The sequence below is a fragment of the Tribolium madens genome, unplaced genomic scaffold (genome assembly GCF_015345945.1).
Source record: "Tribolium madens isolate multiple individuals breed KSU strain unplaced genomic scaffold, Tmad_KSU_1.1 Scaffold_19;HRSCAF=116;Tcas5.2_LG9, whole genome shotgun sequence".
Classification (NCBI taxonomy): Eukaryota; Metazoa; Arthropoda; class Insecta; order Coleoptera; family Tenebrionidae; genus Tribolium; species Tribolium madens.
The window spans coordinates 11,938,484-11,958,465 of record NW_025400983.1 but is presented as its reverse complement, the minus strand read 5'-3'; the positions used below and the strand labels follow the sequence as shown (position 1 = coordinate 11,958,465).

The 19,982-nt window shown below is 30.8% G+C and overlaps 1 protein-coding gene across 3 annotated transcripts in view; it reads left to right on the top strand.

Moving 5' to 3' along the window:
- Positions 1–19,982, top strand: part of LOC123009436 (5-hydroxytryptamine receptor-like) — a 93,529-nt gene that overhangs the window by 23,525 nt on the left and 50,022 nt on the right. The window contains exons 1-2 of one of the 3 annotated variants that reach the window (XM_044405749.1): positions 9,748–9,875; positions 14,002–14,472. In XM_044405749.1, the coding sequence (XP_044261684.1) occupies positions 14,085–14,472 (388 nt within the window). In that variant the 5' untranslated portion in view covers positions 9,748–9,875; positions 14,002–14,084. Of the gene's footprint in view, positions 1–9,747; positions 9,876–14,001; positions 14,473–19,982 lie in introns of those variants that run through there. The other 2 variants (XM_044405751.1, XM_044405772.1) reach the window with 2 other exon arrangements.

The window sequence follows — 19,982 nt, the reverse complement described above, 5'->3', positions numbered from 1 at the left end:
TGTTTCATAAAGATAACGCACTAGTTTTCAAGCTCTAAAATTCATTTATCGGTTTGTTAATCTGTATCAGATCGAAGAAAAAGTTGAGAAGGAACAATACCTGTGAAGAAGTCGGTTCATCAGGAATTTCCAGAATGTTTCAAAATAATTTTTGATAATTGTTGATAATAATTAACGATTCTGTTTCATTATACTCGTGTACAACCTCTTATGCGAGAAAAATACTGGAAACTAGCAGGTAATGTCACCCACAAATTAATAAATGTCAAACTAAAAATTCCAGTAGTCCAGCTATTTAATGAAAATTCTGGGCAAATTGGTATTATTTTCGTAACCTAGCAACGGATATAATTTTTCAATCACACCTTGAGGTGCCCTTCTGGGATTGGTGGATTTAAGAGTGTAATAACTCTCTTATGCAAGCAAAAATTATTTCTTCGGCTGCACTTTTTGGCGACCTATTGCCCCCGGCATTTGACATTTTACTCTGGGGCGCGAGTTCTGGCGCACCCTGTATATTTTAATCTCAGTTACTGGGTAGCATTTTTAAATTTTGCACAAGTTATTGTTGGTTGGAGAAAAAGTACCATGTTTAATTCGGCTAAAAGTGACTTTTAAACCTAATAAAACAATATACTATTTTCTCACAAAGTAAATATTGTTTAAATATTGACTAAATGTTATTAGATTAACTAGACGTTTGAGCATACATGTAATTGTAGAAAAAAAATTAAAACTCCAAATTAGCAACAACAAATTATATTTACGAAAAAATTTGAAAAATACAAAAATTTCATAACTCATAACTAGGTAGGAAAGGAAATTAAAAATAAATAAATGTGACGCATAATATACTACTTATAATAAACAACCTCCTTGGAAAACTCATAACAATTCAGATAAATAAACAATTAAAAATAACACTTACCTTAATAATTACATGCACATGCATACGTACGCATATGCATATAAAATTACGTAATTTAGGCAGTCTTACTTTAAATAATTTAACTAGGAGTAAATAAATTTTTGTAAAAGATCTTTCACAAAATACTTTTTAACAAACTTCTTATCACATTTAACTTGTTTCAATCAAGACGTAAAGACGTAAAGGACCGGAACAAGTGTCACCCAATTGAAGGAAATTGTTTTTTCTCCCGTATTTGGTCTCAGATAAGAGAAACGTTTCACACTTTAGCTCTTTTAACTTACTTATACAGCTCCCAAAATAACAAAACAGCCACGTAAAAATTAAATGCAAAGATCTGTAAACAACAAAGCACAAACAACTCAAAATTTGGGGTTTACTGCCGAGTATAATGAGCACTTTCTTAAATAATTAAGTATTATAATTACTACAAGTGCCATAATTAGGGCTTATGTGTATACATTTCTTCTCTTCATATTCCTGTTAATTACTGAGAGAAGCAATTACTTCGCTATTAAATTAAGACAGAGAATTAAATGTCTTTGAATATCCTCAATTTGGTTTTGAATTATTGTAGCAATCTACGTTCTAATTAGTACATGGCAAATCCACATTAAACAACAAGTTTTTCAGTTCTCAAGCATCGTTCAATTCCATTAGACAAAACCGTGCTTTGAGAGAATACGCTCTACATGCTTTCAATCAGCTCTTAAAAGTTTCGATCCACCCATCGACGCACCAATTTAGCCAACTACTCGTATTTAACTGATGAAAGGGCCAGACATTTAGACTTTGAAACAATTTTTTGACGCATCAGTGGATTAAATGCACTAGTAAAATACGTCGAGACCGTACGCCCCGAGTGGATTAGGTAATGTAATCGCGACTGTATCGCATGCAGACTGCACGTAAATTCGAGAGAAAATTCGAAAGCTCGTTATGTGGGGACACGCCGTGATTTTATCGTTACTAAATGGAGCAATAATTTACTCAAATGTTGCAAAAAGTAATTTTGGAATTGTTTGCTCCCGCCAAATGCAAACGGAGAAATATTTATGAGAAAAAGACGCACTGAAAGAATATAAAAGATAAAAACACTTGAGAAGAAACAAGAAGTTATCGTGTCCGACAACTTGAAAACTACTTGCGTTTTATAAGTATAGAAAAATCAATGTTACGGTCATAGCTTCCGACGTGTAGTTATCTGCACCACAAGAATCCAATGAAAGCATAATGCATCAAACTTTGAACACTTGAGTGACAACTAATTCTTAACTTTAAAAGGGCTATATTCCTTGTTGTAACTACTACAAAGAAAATCTTTCAAATCAGAGGTAAATAATGTACCCTCAAAATGCACACCACAGACAAATTATTATTATTACAGTAACGTTCTAAATGAGCTGTCACAATTGTTTGCAATTATTTACAAAGTCGTGTCTGAACTGAATTTACATGAAGTAGAAATACCACCAAGCAAACAAAATGTTTAATTTACATTTCCCTACATAGGAGTATTTTCTCTGTTTTCAGTATTCAATTAAGATTGTCGAATAGGAAAAGGAAGGAATTCCATAAATTTTTTACAAGGTGTCCCATCTAAAACGTTTGGATCTATTATCTCTCTTATTTGATAACGGATTTTAACGAAATTTGAAAATATAAATATCGCATTACTAAAACAATCCTATCCCTTGAAATGTGATTTCAGCATGTCTTTGACAAATACTAAATTACTTAAACTTTATATCAAATTGTTAATCGCTAATAAAAATGCCATAAGCAAAAATCTGTCCTTGAAAGAGGTCCCGCTTACAAAAAAAAAACAATAAAATTGTGTTAAAAGTGGCTGAAGATGCAAAAACATGGGCGACTATAAAAAAGATATTACCTTATTTTAGTCACCCCTAGCTGTCGAGCGACAATGACATTGATATGATAAAATTAAGTCAAAATTTTAACAACATAATCGATGTATTTCTGGTGATTCAAACGAGCGATTTAGTTAATTTTTTTGCAGAGGTCTATTTTTTAGTGCTTAACAATATAATAGTTATTTCGCTTAAATTTAAATTGAGAAAATATGTGTTAAAATTATGTTTTTTTTTTATTTTGAGGTAACTTTATTAATACTAAATAAATGTTCATTTTCTAAGTGATCTACATTTTAAATTTCATTAAAATACGATATCAAGTTAGAAAGATATATTAGACCCGAAAATCTTATGTGGGACAGTTTGTATAACAAGATTATTCATCAGAGTAATTCATTACTTTTTCTAGGCTTTAAAGGCAAAAGTGATAAATTGGAGACACTGATAGAATATAGTTTTATTGCTCAAAAGAGCGAACCACATCTTACGATTCGGAAAAAGTTGTAAGGTCTTAACGAAGTCCTTTGAGTATATAGAAACTTTTAGTCTTCGATTAGGCGCTTGATACTGTTGAAGGAGTTTTATACTTTACTTCTGCCACACCTGATGCCACTTAAGTCTTATTGATCGCATTTCCTGTTCCCAGATTTGGTACTGGTAGAAAAATATTAAAAATTGCTAACATTTAGGCCTGTCAGATTCACCATTGACAAATAATATTAAAATATGACATGAACTAAGTTGAGACAATAAGTAAATCTAAAAGATTTTAACACAGCTGCATTATTAATGATTAATAATGAACATTCTTCCAGCCATCAATGTAGTTAAGTTTAAATAATTCTGTTGAGATTGGGAAATCAATAATTGCTAAATGAATAAAAACAGTTTACTACTTTTGCCAACAGGAAACGTTCCATCAAAACAAAATTAATTTCTGGCGATATAAATTACAGTGTTATGATTTTTTTATCCTTGAGCTATATACCTCAAAATTATTATTACCACTGAAACAAAATATTTATTTAAAAATTACGATTTTTTTTATATCTTTATAAAGAAGTGATTGAAATCGCTAAAATATTCTCAAAATGAATATTTAATTAAAAATTTTGATTTCAATCCGAGTGACAGATGTAAAATGGCTGCAATTTAACTGAAACAAGTTTGAAAAGATTACGATCTCAAAAACAATTGCATATTATAATAAATCGTCCGAAATAAAAACACAATTTCTTATAAAAATAATAGCAGCAATTACGTTTCCCACTTAAAAATATTCATTTAGGTCGGATCATTTTTTAAATTAAAAAACTTAATACCGGATGAAAAATTCCACTTAGAAGCTTTTAGAGCTGAGAATCAATAAGTGGTGAATTATTTAAAAATGCTCAAAAATTTATGTATATTTAATTGTGTTACTTTGGAACGAATATGTATCAATTTTCATTTTGATATTCAATTTGAATAAAATATTCCCACAGTCGTGTTTTATTTCACATGTGAAAAATTTTCCAAGAAGATAAAGTTCAAACGCCCCTAAAATCTATTTATTTACTCGCATCTAAAAAAGACGCAAATTTCATATCTATCATTGCAGCAAATGCGGCCATATTTTTCTTTGATAAATGTACAAAGAGGATTTATGTATCAAAAACTGTCCACGTTGCTCTAGAGTATGAAAAATATCTAATCTAAATCGATATTTTTGCTTTTAATTACAAAAAAGTTAATTTAAAGTAGAGATTTTATCAAAGAAAAACTCCCGTAATTCCTAAGATGCAGACCACGAAGAAATTTTCTCCAAGCCGGTTTTTATTCACGGCTGAATTATTATTTGATTTGATTCTTTTATTCTGCAAGCCCATTAATTTCATGATCGATGAATCTGCAAAATTAAATGTGCCATTGTAAACATAAGATTGCGTTATTAATTATTTTGGCATCACGCAATAATTTTGTGAACACGTACCCTTCCTTAATAATGCCTTTGTTTGAGTGTCTGGTTTGACGTCGAAATAGAGCACGCCATTGTATTCAAATTTAACTAAAACACAGTTTAGTACCTTTCATTAATAAAAAAACTTGTGCCATTTGTGTTGTTACTCAAAACTAATTGTATAATTATTTCCAACAACACAAGAAAAAAATGAAAGCTCGATACCGAAAAATAACCATTCAGCAATGCTTGAAAAACTCCCCGTCAGCAAATGCGACACGATTATTTTTTACCTTAAAAGCTGGCGTTTATTTTGGAAAAGAAATAATTTAAGAGAATTTTAGTAGTGCTTTAATTAATGTCTTAATTAATATCTGCTAGCACAAATAAAGAAAAAACTCCATTTCAAATTATTACCTTTTGTTGTTCGATAATTACCAGAAATTGAACATTTCGCAATTGGTTTTATATGCTGGAAATTAAAATGGATCGTTCGTGGAAAAATTACCTATGTAAAATGGTCACTTAAATTGTATCAATTTGCAACTTTAATCACCGGTACAGGTTATAAAATTACACACTTGTTGTTTGCATTTTGTCACTTTGTTCTTTGGACTTCATAAATTCTAATAATGTGTTAATCTCCTTTGCAAACTCTAATTGGATCAACATAGTCACTAAGCTGGCTTAGCACCTCTTTGACATCAAAATTAGTGGTCCGATTGGACGGTTGGATTCAAACACTTTTTCTTTTTTCCTACAAGATAAGTAGATCAATATCTTTATACGATTTGCAGTTGATCAATTTCTTAAAATATTAAATATGTAGTTCCAGTATTTTGATTGTAACAATTAAGTAACAATCTATGTAGTTACTTTGTTAGAACTCTTGTGTTTAATTCAACTATGTATTAATTTTAAACACCTGCATACAAATTGAAGTAAACCAGAAATTAAGCCATCGTAAATTGTTACAGAAACTTTAAACTTAATGGCATTAATTAAGCGACGTACTTGGAAATACCAATTTTTACTACAAATGTAAATGTCAAAATTACTAGCACTATAAATTACTCCAACTACTGCAACGAAACTCTCTCTGAATAATAGTGGCAATGTCATATCCATCATCACTCACACTCAAACTGCTAAGAAATTAATGGCCAAACCCTGTATTTAGAATATTGAAACCACTAATTGTCTGTAATGAAACCCTATCGATCAGCACTTTTACACAGAAAGAAAAAATAAATTCTATTTTTGCTTGTTATTTTCCGGCTATTTACGATGTTAGCTGGAGCAAACATAATAAATATGCAAGATATAAAAATAAAACTTACTGTTGTATCACACGTGCGTGCCACCGAATTTAAGCAAAAAAATTCGGATTATCACTTGACTAGGATGATATTAAAAGACAAAATTGGAATGGAAGTTTCAGCAATGCAAACTTTCCAAATTGCTATAATTCTTGTACAAACATTCCTGTTTGTGAAAATAAAAACAAGTTTATTTTTTTAATAAATTTATTTTCGAATACAGGTATTCAAGATCGCTAACGTCAATAAGAAATTGGAATTTTTTTATGGGATCAGTGTTTGAGTAAATAAATGCCAATCCATAGTTTATTTATACTTCTTTAGACCAATATAGGTTTAATTCAAAACAATGTACACTATTTTAGCCAAAAATATATTTTTCTACGCTGCTATCTTATACTGTTTCTATGATGTATTTAAGCTTATCTCTTATGTTGCCTTTAACATTCACTCTTCTATAAAATACGTCGTCAATGACAACGTATRTTATGAGTACAATTACGAGCATTAAATTTTGGTAGGTAATGTCATTTTGAGATTACATTTTTTCCTCAAAAAAAAAATAGTTTCCTTGTGTAATTTTGTCTATTGTTAATTTTATTCTATGTCTATATTAATCTTATTCAATGTACACTATTTTAGCCAAAAATATATTTTTCTACGCTACTATCTTATACTGTTTCTATGATGTATTTAAGCTTATCTCTTATGTTGCCTTTAACATTCACTCTTCTATAAAATACGTCGTCAATGACAACGTATCTTATGAGTACAATTACGAGCATTAAATTTTGGTAGGTAATGTCATTTTGAGATTACATTTTTTTCTCAAAAAAAAATAGTTTCCTTGTGTAATTTTGCCTATTGTTAATCTTATTCTTTAAAAATAAATAATATAAAGTTCAAAACTCCACGCCAAAAACTAATTAACAAATATTTAATTGTGTCGCCAGTCTCTTACTTTAAAAAAGTGAAAATAATTAGCATGCTAGAGAGAAAATTTTTTGAAGTTGAGGTAGCTGAACATTTGGGACTCGTAAAAAGTTAGCTATAACAATTATTATTAAAAAAAATACCTATATTTGTCCTCTATGTTTATTTTTTCGCAACTAGCCAACCAAGCTTGTCTAAGCAAAATTTAAAATAATACGTTATAAATATTAGAGTATCAATGAGTACTGTAATAAGAGGCTTACCAGATGTAACGGCTGTTTTTTTTAATTTGGCGTCAAAGCTATCCATGAAAGTTTGATTGTAAACGAACCATCGCGAAAGTTATTAAGCTGACCTTTGACACTTCGCCGAGCGTATTAAAAATTGTGGTCCATTCACAACGCAGTGATAGTCATTGCCAACTGTGACGCCACATTTAAATAAACATGTTATATTGTAATGTAATTTTATTTCATATTGTTCCAAAAAAAATTAATTGACTTTTTGTTGTGTTAAAAGTAAGAATAATCCGGTAAATATTGTTAGGTTACACTTACTCCGATACCGTAATAGCTCTCTTTCTAGACTCAAAATGAGGCCGGAAAAATAAAAAAAAAAATAGTGAGGCCAAATTCACACTTCTATCAACAACACTCAAAATAGTTATTTTTATATTAAGTGTGCAAAACGACTTTTTTGTGTTTTTTTTAAGGCAAGAATATGCCGTTGTTTGTTGAGACCGAAGATTCAGACAAAAAAGCATTTGAGTGTTAAAAAACAGTTTTGCACTCATACAGGCTGGGTAATTTATAATAAAGACCCTAACTGATTTTCAGACGCAACCCACAATACATTCTCGCAGACAACTTGGCTTTTGTTACGTTAGAAAAATTTTGATTATTAACTTTAAACTAAAGTAGTTGTTGATATGGGATTCTTTAGATTTGACAATGTTATCAAATCCACTTTTTTTTCTCGTGAATTCAAAGTATACTCAAACGACAAAAAAACCGAAATGACCTTGATATATGGAGAATTCTACAAAAATGTTATGCCCATCAAAAGTACATCGTAGGACGCTATTTATTAAAACTGCCAAAGCTATCACAGCTACTTATGTTTATATCATTGAAAAAATTCAAACAGAATATCAAGTACCTAACACTTAGTAGTATCTGTAAATGTATTTTGGGTTGCATCTGAAAATTGTCTGGTGTTTATTCGAAATATTCGAAATTTCTTGCATTTTTAATCTCTCTTATAATAGCATTAATTTTTAATTGTTTTCATCAGATAGATACCTAGTAAATAAACAAGCAATTGATTCCTTTTATTAAGAACAATTTTTATTACAAACAGCAAAAATAAAAATAGAGTCAAGGCCATCTGAATCAAAAAGCTACGCTTATAAGGCCGTTTTAATTTTCGATTTTTCCATATAAACTTTGTTTCTGTTGCATTTCGGGCGTCAGTACCTTATTGCGCTCCATCTACCGATTTCGATCTGTCGATTGAGACTTTTTAGACTTTTTATTTTTAAGGTTAAGTGCTTAAAACATCAATTGAAATGCTATAAAATATCCAAGATCCGAGCTTATTTTAAATACATTCTAGACTAGCAAAATACTAATAAATTAGAATTGCAAAAAAACATAACACGAGGTAGGTCAGAACAATTTATAACTTCAATATTTTTCTGCTAAGTGGTTTGTTTGTTGAGTAATCCGTAATTTTTGTAGTGTCTTTAATATTAAAATACAAAGTAAAAGGTTGCCCTTATTATTGTCTGCATAAATTTGCTTACCGCAAAACGTTTCAAAAGTTTCGAACCATTTTTGCCTTTGTTGCATATTGCTTGGAATTTCAAATAAGCGAACATCTTTTGTCCCACAAATGAAACACGCTTTTTATCATTTTATACTATTATTTTATAACATTGATTGTTTATAAATTGAACTGCTGTTAATTTAATATTGTAGCTTTGATTTGTTAATCGACCACCGAGGGCGCACAATAAGGCTCTGTCTTTTTGTTTTTATGGGCACTCTGCAGAAACAGTTATCATGGAGAATGAAACGGCCTTATACTTGTAAGCGTAGCTTTTTGATTCATTCAGATGGTAGAGTTTACCACTCTCTCCATCTCTGACCAGCCAGCCTCAAAATTTTATTGTGGTTAATCCAAAATCCCACCTATGGCATTTCCCAGAATTTGCATCACCAATATCTGCCCCGGTCAAAATCAATTACCTAATGACAATAATGAATTACCCCATCAATATTGCAAATACTTTTCCACGTGGTGTACCACAAGTGCTTCCCCCGAAACAATTAAATTTTATTTTTTCTAGCCTTGTTGTTTGTTTACTTTCTGTGTGTTATCCATCTGCAAATCCCTAATTACTCGACTGTCCTCTGTTGAGCCTTTTTTCCGTCAAAACAGCTCCGAATTTTGGTATAATGCATTAAGCACACGTTTTAAAGTTGCTTGCGTTGATAGTAATAGTAGAGAAACTACCAATAATAGGATTAGTTTTGATTGGACTGTCCATACAGCATCCATCAATAAACTGCGCGGCTGTGGCTCCAGCTCTGGCCTAATCCATACACGATGTTGCACTAAGAGGACGTCACAGCCGGCACGGCGTTGGAAAAAGACAGAGATATACGTTTGCGTATGCGTCGAGACGTACACAAGAGAAGCGTCGGTTTTGTTAAACTTGTAGATTCTCATCGGGCGTCCAGCGAGCGAGAGGTGTTATCAAAACAAACTTTCGGCGACCCGCGAAAACGTTTAAACCATTTTCGATTTTCTGAATTTTTTAAGAGGTTTTGTGTGCTTTCTTTAGAAAAAAATTAAATCGGAAGGACTAAAATGTTAAGGCAAGTAAAAATAAAATAAAATTATCCTTTTTTCCTTTCGACACACATTCCTACCGGAAAAAAGAATTTTCAACATGTGTACAAATGGCGGAAGCGCTTCCTTTTTGTTCCAAATCTTTTCGCTTGAGCTAAACAAACTTTGCATTTATTTTCAGACGCTATTGTTATCCTTAAATTTATTCTTAGTCTCGAAGAATTCTGGAGTCATTAGCACTTGAGACTCGTGTATATTTTTTATCTCTTGAGAAGAAATCAAATATTTATGCCGTTCAGAATGCTACCAAACACATACAAAAATTAAAGATCATTTCCTGAATTACAAATAAAAAAGACGTTTTAACTCTTACACCTCAAAACATGTTTCCTTAAAATATTAAAGAGAACAATCATAAAAAATAAATAAGCTTTATATTTGAGTAAAATTTTCGTTTAATTAATGAAACAAAACTCTAATTAATTTATTTCAAAATAGCCACTTGAAACATAATTTTAAATTTTCTTTTACAATTTAACTTGTTCAAGTTCATAAAGAGCAAAACTGATTAAAATTTATTCTTGCTGTTGTTAACACGCAACTTCATTTCAAATAAGAATTTTATCACTAAAATCATTGAACACCTTCCACCTGATATTTTATTTTTCTATCAATACTTTAAATAATTTCGTTAATATGGAGAATTAAAGAATAAAAACAGTCCAAATACAATAAAAATAAATTCAATTACACACTAATTCTTTCTTCACTAAACACTATGTAACAATGCGTCTTCTTATTATTCTAAACATGTCATGGTTGTGCATGCATCTAATTGGAAGTATGCACAGTTTAATTAAATTTTAATTAAAATCGCGAATTAGTTTGATGAGATGTTAATTATTTATTTTGTTACTTCTCCAAATACTTAAATACTATATACTATCCAACTGGGTGTGTTTATTTTTTAGAATAATAAATTTGACATCAAAAGTAATTAAATTAAATATGAGTTGAGTTTCTTATTCAAACATATTTTTCTTCAGTGTTTGTTTTTATTTTTGTGTTTACTTCCGCTCCATAAACGCGGCAATCTTTAAACGTACAAATCTGATGATATTTCAGCTAAAACACTTTGATGCGATAGCGCCCTGTGATGAATCAAACATTTCTAGTTGAATGTAGTAAAAGGAAGCGACTTTCTTAGATTTATTACAGCTTTTGGCGAAGATTTCTGCTTGAAACATCATATATTTTCGATTAAGTCATTTCTATGAAATTTCCATCAAAGTGTTTATACCCCAAATATTTAAAATGGATTTAATGTTTATTTACTCTCAAAAACTAGAAATAAATATTTGCCGCTCATAAATATAAAATATAAATTAAACTGTTAGTAAATTCTTTTATTTGCAGTTAAATTAAGCGGTTTATTTATATTTGATAACAAAATCCCAAATGATTTATATTCCGGTCGACAACGTAATCTGCACATTCCAAATACTCGAAAAAATTTCACATAACAAGAAAAATTTATTACATAAATTTATCAATAATAATTGTAAACCCTCGCCGGATCAATAAGATAAAACAACAAATTTTTGACTAGAGTTGGGCATCAACCTATAATTATTTTCACCCCAATAGCTTAATTAGGACCATTATAAATTATAAATGATTGTCCAGGGACAGGTTTAATTGAAAATTTGTTTATTGTGTGAGCAACAAAAACGATATAATTGTTAGGTTATAAATCTTCTCTAAAGTTTAGGGAAAATCGATTGGATCAAAATCAATCTAACGGAAACTGCTAGAGCTTTACAATAAGGTCTCTAAGCCAAAGGTTTGAAAGCAAACATCTAAATTGGGAAATCGTTTGCTAACTTGACGTGTACTATTCACAGAGAGATTACAATTTCCTTCACTTTTTACCTTGTCAAACCCACTGCATTATTAATAGAGTAAAGCATCAGCAATTATTGAAAAAAAGCGTTCTTTGTACATTTCTTGCTAAAAATTTATCTATTCTTAGATTAAAAATATAGTATGTTTAATTTTAATGAAGTTGGTGTAGACGCAAATAAATTTCACTTATCTCTAATTGATTTATTAATTTTAATATCTTGATTATTTCACTCATATTAATTTACTAATATGAGGGATAAAATTACTAGGGATCTAACGATAACAAAATGATTATATTACATGCAAAATTAGAGCTTGTGGCCACTTTTTGGATAAATAGATAACATGAAATAAAACATTTTAGTGTCGAATTTCGCTTTCATTAAAACTTTTTAGGTGAGATTTAATACAAAAAAAATATTTGAAATCGAATGTATGTATTATTGTCTGAAAGTGGTGTCTGAAGGTTTATGGCGGTACTAGGGTTGAATACGATAAAAGTATCTGCGATTTTCTTAGCCGTTCCAGAGTGGTGAGAAGATTACCTTAAAAATACGTCTCTCAAATTGAAAAGCAAAAAACATATTATCTTAGTGGGTTTCTTGAATTCTTTGTTATAATGCTAAAAAAACAATAAGATGAAAAAATTCGAAATGGTAATTAAACTAATAAAAAAAAAATCCTCTATTATTTGTTTTATACCTACATAACACAAAAATGTATGTACAGGGTGCTGCATTTTGGATGTCGGAATAGGGAATCTCCGAAACTAAAAGGTTAGCCAAAAACGAGTGATACATTCTGGGGCTAATTTTTTAAGAAAATAATATTGGTGAAAACCGCATCCTGCTGTCGTCTTTTGTTTTCGACTTATAGACAAAAGTTGACATTTTTTCAAAATTTTTTCGTAATTTTGCATTTTTACTTAAATAAATTTTTAAAATACTTATTTGATAATGACACACAAAATAACAATTTGTTTTCAAGGCCAATCACCAACAAAATGTCAAAATATTACCCAAAAATAATTTATTTTATTTAAAAATTAACAAAAACATTTAAAACATATATTCATATATATTTTTAAGATCAGAAAAAAAAAGTTTTTTAGAAATGTTATAGCCACCTATGATTCCTATTTAAAAAAAAATACAAGTTTGTCTTATTACTGCTAAACCAATAACTGAAAAAAATTGTTAAAAACATTATTAAGTTCTGCGTGAACAAGTGCCTGTATAATGTCTTTGTTTCACATCTGTATCTTTAATAAGAACAAAGATATGATTTTTTTATATTTCGCTAAAATGTCAACTTTTGTCTGTAAATCGAAAACAAAAGACGATAGCAAGATGCAGTTTTCACCAATATATATTCTCAAAAAATGAGCCCCAGAATGTATCACTCGTTTTTGGCTAAACCTCTTAGTTTCGGAGATTCCCTATTCAGACATCCAAAATGCAGCACATACATATTGTTATGTCAGAGAACTTTTAACTCGTTATGTCAGAGAACTTTTAACTTGTGACAGCAAAATTCACTTTGTATCCTACTCTGACATTTTTCTATATTTTAATGAACATATAACAGCAAATTCCATACTTTGAATAAACTCCGGCACAAGATTAAAACTCAAAGAAATTTTCAGTGCAATCGATTTCTAATTTGCTCTAAATACCTTTTTATTTGTATTAAAAAACGTTTTATTCTTATCTGCTTGGATGTTTTTAAACCACTCCTCTCCTTTTCACAAAACACATATTATCATAATCTTTGGTTTAGCTTTAGTGAGCAAATTCGTCTTTTCTATCTCTTTTATGCTCTATTTGTGGTCTTATCTTGTCTCATTCGCTTTTAACGGTTTTAGCCGATTTGCTTTCGAAAGTATGATGGCAGACTGTCTATACGAAAATGTCGCTCGTAATCTCCTAATTTCTTACATGTCTCAAAAAATCCAACCATGTCTACGGCTCAGCAACGGAAAATTGTTTTTTCTCAAAAGCAATAATATCGCGTTTTTTTAATCGAAAAACCGCAGCTGATTTTCTCATTTATATGAAAATTCTTGTCCTCCTTTGTACACCGAACTTTAATAATCACCACATCTTTTTGTACTTTTATTTACGGCAAAAATTCCCGGTTTTGTTTTCATAGACTGTCGCTCTTCTTGACCCGGAAATTAAAACTGAACTATTGTTAGCAAAATTTTTAAAACAAGAGTCATTAGTAATGCGTTTCATTCAATTACAGATGCGGTGCAATGGTGAAAATAACGACGCAACTTGAATGGAATAAACTACAATGTGAAGTGTTAATTGAATTCTAGGGGAGAAATGGATTACGTTAGAAGCCATCATTTGTGGCGACCTCTCGCTGCGATGTCTGGAAAAGAGCAAGAGCCGGCGGTTATTGCGGCCCCTCCCGAGAATTTTTCGTTAAAATCAACTATTTTTCACAATATCATAACAATCGCTTCGTCGACTGAAGAAAGTAACGACGTGTGGTATCCTCTCGATGGCAACGAAACTTCAAATTTTTTGGTTAAAAAAATCGACGATTCATATTTATATCCGAACTATAGTTTATTGAACAGTAATTTCAGTTCGAACTTTAGTGTGAATAGAACTTTCAATTATTACCAGCACGATGAAACAATCAAGATTGTCACAATGGTAGGAATTGCAGTACTATTGGGTTTCATCATACTAGCGACCGTTATAGGTAAGGACTCCTTTCATAGTCTGTTTTAATTAAAAATGAAAATTAATAATACCAAGAACGCGATAATTTCATTTTATGGCGTGGTTCGGGATTAACGCTTCATTGTTCGTAAAGTTCGTCATGACAATTTTTAAAACATGTTTATTTGGTGAACTTTCAATTAAAAATTTAGGATGCCGTAACAATTTCAAATTTTTAAATTACAAACTGAAATTCTTTAACTGAAATAACAATTGTAATTAACAATATTCTGTCAACCGATATACAACTACGAGCATTGCATCGACGCAAATTAAACTAAACAATGTCAAACTAAATTAAGTTTTAACATAATGTAATTAACAGAACGTAATTGAAACGCAGATAATTACAGCAAGAAACACAGAGCAAGTAATTAATTAATTTTTAATAATCCCTCAAGTAAGAAAATATGGAAAGACTACATCCTACGAGAATAATTTTTAATATTTTGTGCAGGGTGTTTCAGAACTTGCGCCTCAGACAAAAATTTTAAGTAAGGTAAAATACCAAGAACATGAAAAAAATGTTTCAAAAATTCTAAAAATTTTGACATTTGACATTTTTTTAAATGTTTATTTAGTGTTACCTACTGATGATTTTGTAGATGTTTTTTCATAATTATTTAGTAAAAGTACAAAATTTTTGCCTATAATTTAAAAGCCATAAAGTAACTTTAAACATGGTTACAATTTAGGATACAGCTTCTTTGTTGCCTCTTCTAATAGCCTGTAGCAAAAAACATGAAAAAATTTTTTTTCAACAGAAATAAATACAGTTGAAGTACAAAATTTAAACTTACGTAATTTCGAAATTTTATAGATAGAATTTTTTTAACATTTTTCCTATGTTCATGGTATCTTTGACTAAAACTATCTCGCGTATGCTTAAGCAAAACTTTTAAAATTGTTAAAATAACCTGCTGTGCAAGTTATAGTCTCAAAATCTTTTATAGAGAAAGCAAATTGCATTAGCTAAATAAAAAGTGACTTTTTCAAACAAACATATTTTTGTCGCAATGTACAGGGTGACTCAAAAGTGTCAGGCCAACTCTCGGATGGTGATAGAAGACTTTCAGCTGAGCATAGAAATGAATGCAGATTTTTTTCAAGTCTTTTTTCCGAGAGAAAACAGAACTTTCAATTTTCATATGTAGCTTTTTTATTTCCGATGTTTGTTAAATGTTTTTTTACACCATAAGACACAAAGTAACGATTTTTTTAAAGGTATCTGTTTAATGTTGCAAAATCTAACCTCTGAAGAACTATATCTCGTGAAAAAAAACTCAAACAATTATTTATCAGTAAACATTTAACTCAGTTGGATGTCTTTTATCACAACCCAAGAGATGGCCCGATACTTTTGATTCACTGTGTATAATAGTACAGGGTGTTTACAGTCTTGAGGTTGAAATTTAAATGAGATAATATTCACGGTAAAAGAAAACTAATACGCTATATAAATCAAAAATTCACCTTTGTTAAAGGAAATTTTTCATTTTACACTATTTGTCTGAGAATTGCTGCTTCATAATCTTAATTGCAACAACCAATTTATTATTTTAATATTTTGCCATACATGTTAATAAATTTGGAGAAAAATTAAGAAAAACGAATCAAACCTATTGGAAACCATTCGCTGAAAGAGATTAAACAGAAGATCTTCGAATTTTGATAAAAACTAAAGCAAAAGGAAATCAAATGATAACAGTGTCAAAACTATGAAGTGACTTTTCTCTTTCATTGTCATAGATACGATTTTTTAACCTGTTGCAACAATACAATTTTGTCTGAACAAGGAAATAATTCCAGTGACCCTCAAACCGTGTACCAATATTTTGGAGTTAAATAATATTCTTGATAATAACAATTGTATGAGTTTTTTTCTCGATTACAGTATTTCTGTACTCTTTTATTACTAGGTAAAATTTTGACTCCAAGACTGTAAACACCCTGTATATTATGTAACTAGTGTTATAAACGCCACTTAGACATGAGTTTCATTAGGCACGAGCGAAGCGCAGCGGAGCGAGTGTTTAATAAAACGAATGTCTAGAGAAGTTTATACACGTGTTACATACTATACTTTTTCTACAATCATCACAAAAAAATTACTTAAATAAAATATTTGTACTTAATTTTAATTTAATTTGGTATTATAGTTTACCTTTGTAAATAGGTATTCCTTGTCAGGAGCAGACGATAAGAATTCTTTAATTTGCTCTTTTCGACTTTTTAGGTTTATAACCATCAGATTTATCCAGCAACACACACAATTTAAGATATTTTCCTATCTCAACATTGTTTTTTTAGATTAAGCGTCATCCGCAACATTAAGTAGACTGTCCACAAAGACGATGGTTTCATCCTTTTCGAAAGATCTTGAAAATATGCAAGCAGCACATTCTCAGATACAGAATTTATTTAATTTCTTGACGCCAATCTTGGAAAAGTTTATATGCACGTTCGTACTGACTTTTTGATTTTTCCGGCAGCAAAGTAGCAGTTGCCGAGGCCGCTGCTTCGATAATCTCGGGTGGAGTGCAAATTCCAATAAAAACATCATCTTCACTTTCATTTTCATTCATTTTTCACAAGCCGCAGCCCCGTCTAAATGACAACTAAATGACAACTGACAGAAAGCACTTCGGTGAAGTTAGCAATAAGTATTATTTTTCTTGAGGGCAAAATTTAAATTACAGTCGACCACAAATTTGCTACTCGCGTCACAACGCGTTTCCCCCAACATTTTCATTTCGTGCAGTCAGATTCACACTCGAAAAATTATTAGAATTACAGAAAGCTAACTTCAGCCCGTGGCTAATATGACAGTTGCTATTAGCAACGTGACTAATACGCATAAAAGTGACGGCTTGTTAAGGTGTGTATAAAAGGTCACTTAGCGTCATGATTAAAGTGCTCCCTGCGCAATTTGCTAGTGAAATGGTAACAAAGTGTACTTTTTCAGTAAACATGCTGCAACTGCAACATTTCAATTTGATATCGTAAAACTTTCAATGGGACTATATATTCTCTATACCTTGAAAATGATATTACACAATAAGAAATTTATATACATTGGAGTTGACTTAGGAGAGCTGCGTCCTATGTTGTTGTTAGTTTAGCATTTCGATATTCAACTTAACTTTTGCTGATCCTAAATTGTTTGAAAGCTAACATTTAAATATATTTTAAAACAAAAGGGCAAACATCTACATGTCAATTTAAAAAGTTTGTTCCGCTTCAGCATAACTTCATTAAACCAAAATCTAAAGGTTAAATGTCATTTTGTTATAATGGCTGAATATTCCACAATGGCCAAATCACGGACTAACTGTCATGTGCAGTATGTATCATAAGCAAACTCTCCAAATAACTGGCAACTTAGCGAAGTTGTAGTGTTATTGACGTGTGTCGAGGTGCATCCAAGATGCTAACTATTTCATTAAATCAACGACTAAATTATAACTTAAATTTTAGACACATTGTATCAAAAAGTGTCATGAAATTGAAATTGTTCAAAGAGTGTAAAAGTGTGAATAACATTACAAGCACGTCATGCACCAGATGAAAGTGATTTATGGTCAGCTGTAAACTACAAAAACCCGGATCTAATGAAACGTTATAAATTTAAAGCCGATATATAGTCCTCTATCCCCAAAGAGTTTAATGATGCATCAAAGCGATCTTCTGATTGAACCAATTTTTCAAATGCAAATTCTTAATTCATCCTCGAGACAACTCCTTCCAAAAATTCCAGCAATAAATTAAAAGCAAATTAATGCGAATTAACTTTATTGCAATGCTTAATTGATGTTTGTTTTAATTAAAAGGCAAATGACGGTGCCATTCGCATGCCATCAGAAAAGCTGAGTGAAGTAACGAGAGTTTAAGCGCAATCCCTTGTCACGTCTACGTGCTGCCTGTCCGATATTTGCTAACAATGTAGGGGTATTATCAATAAATTGATTCCAGCAACCCCCATCTAAAAAAGTTTAACAAAATTAGTGCGCCACATTGATCAAACAGACAAAAATAAATTTTCCATTGACGTTTTTAATGAGGTGCTTATATCGAAGTCAAAATCTACAGTTATGGGTTTATTGAAATAAACTTAAATTATTTCATATTATACCTAGTTTAGATATACAGACTGACGGTAAAAGCTTGTCGTAAAAGTGTAGAAACTGTCGTTATATTTTTGTTTGCATGACAAAATCTCGGCAGATTAATTCAAATATTTGGCAATTTTGTCTTAAACATTCTAATTAGATCGCTGTGTTGTATGTCCGGAATGTCACCCTCCGTATGTTGGTATTACAACCATGAGACAGATGATCTTTCTTAAAACAAACTGATTAAATTAGGTTGAGGCTAAATAACTAATGTATCAGTATTTGTATAAATTTTGGTACAGTTTTATTAAAAATTACAGCAACATACTGTTGCTATTAAGACAACAAGAGTTTCAAACTATAAAACTAAAACAGTATTAGTGTTAAAAGGTATTAGTGTGAGCAAAAAAGTTGATTAACTCTTGTTGTATGAACTGTTCATATGTATATATTATAAGCTCTACTAAAATGTTGCAAACTATTCTCAATTCTATCTAAACAATTATTAAATTAATCTCGCTATATTAATGAAAATTATAAATAAAACAAAACATAATTAGTTCGACAAAACATATCTAATCTTCTAAACCTCTAACATACAGGTCTTTTAATACAATCAAACTTATTTATACATTTTGTGCTAACAAAAACATAGATTTAAATAGATAGTCCGGTCAAATTAGTCATAAAAATAGTGGTCAAATAACGGAGATTCCGACAGAGCTAAATTTTGGTGGAGACCTTGGGTACACCATTAGAGATAAAGTGTCAAAAGTTCCCATCGATCCCATGTGTGCTAAAAAAGTTATTCGGGGTCAAAGGTCAAAATTTGACGTTTTTTAAACTTTTTTCGAAAACGGTAAGTTTTATCACCATTCCTGAGATATCGCGATTCTAAAAGTTGAAGGAGCAACGTTCTACATCATATGCACATACAGAGTGCGCCAGAACTCGCGCCCCAAAGACAAATGCCATGTAGGGTAAGGTACCAGGAACATACAGGGTGCGCCAGAATTCGCGCCCCAGAGAAAAATGTCAAATGCCGGGGGCAATAGGTCGCCAAAAAGTGCAGCCGAAGAAGTAATTTTTGCTTGCATAAGAGAGTTATTACACTCTTAAATCCACCAATCCCAGAAGGGCACCTCAAGGTGTGATTGAAAAATTATATCCGTTGCTAGGTTACGAAAATAATACCAATTTGCCCAGAATTTTCATTAAATAGCTGGTCTACTGGAATTTTTAGTTTGACATTTATTAATTTGTGGGTGACATTACCTGCTAGTTTGCAGTATTTTTCTCGCATAAGAGGTTTTACACGAGTATAATGAGACAGAATCGTTAATTATCAACAATTATCAAAAATTATTTTGAAACATTC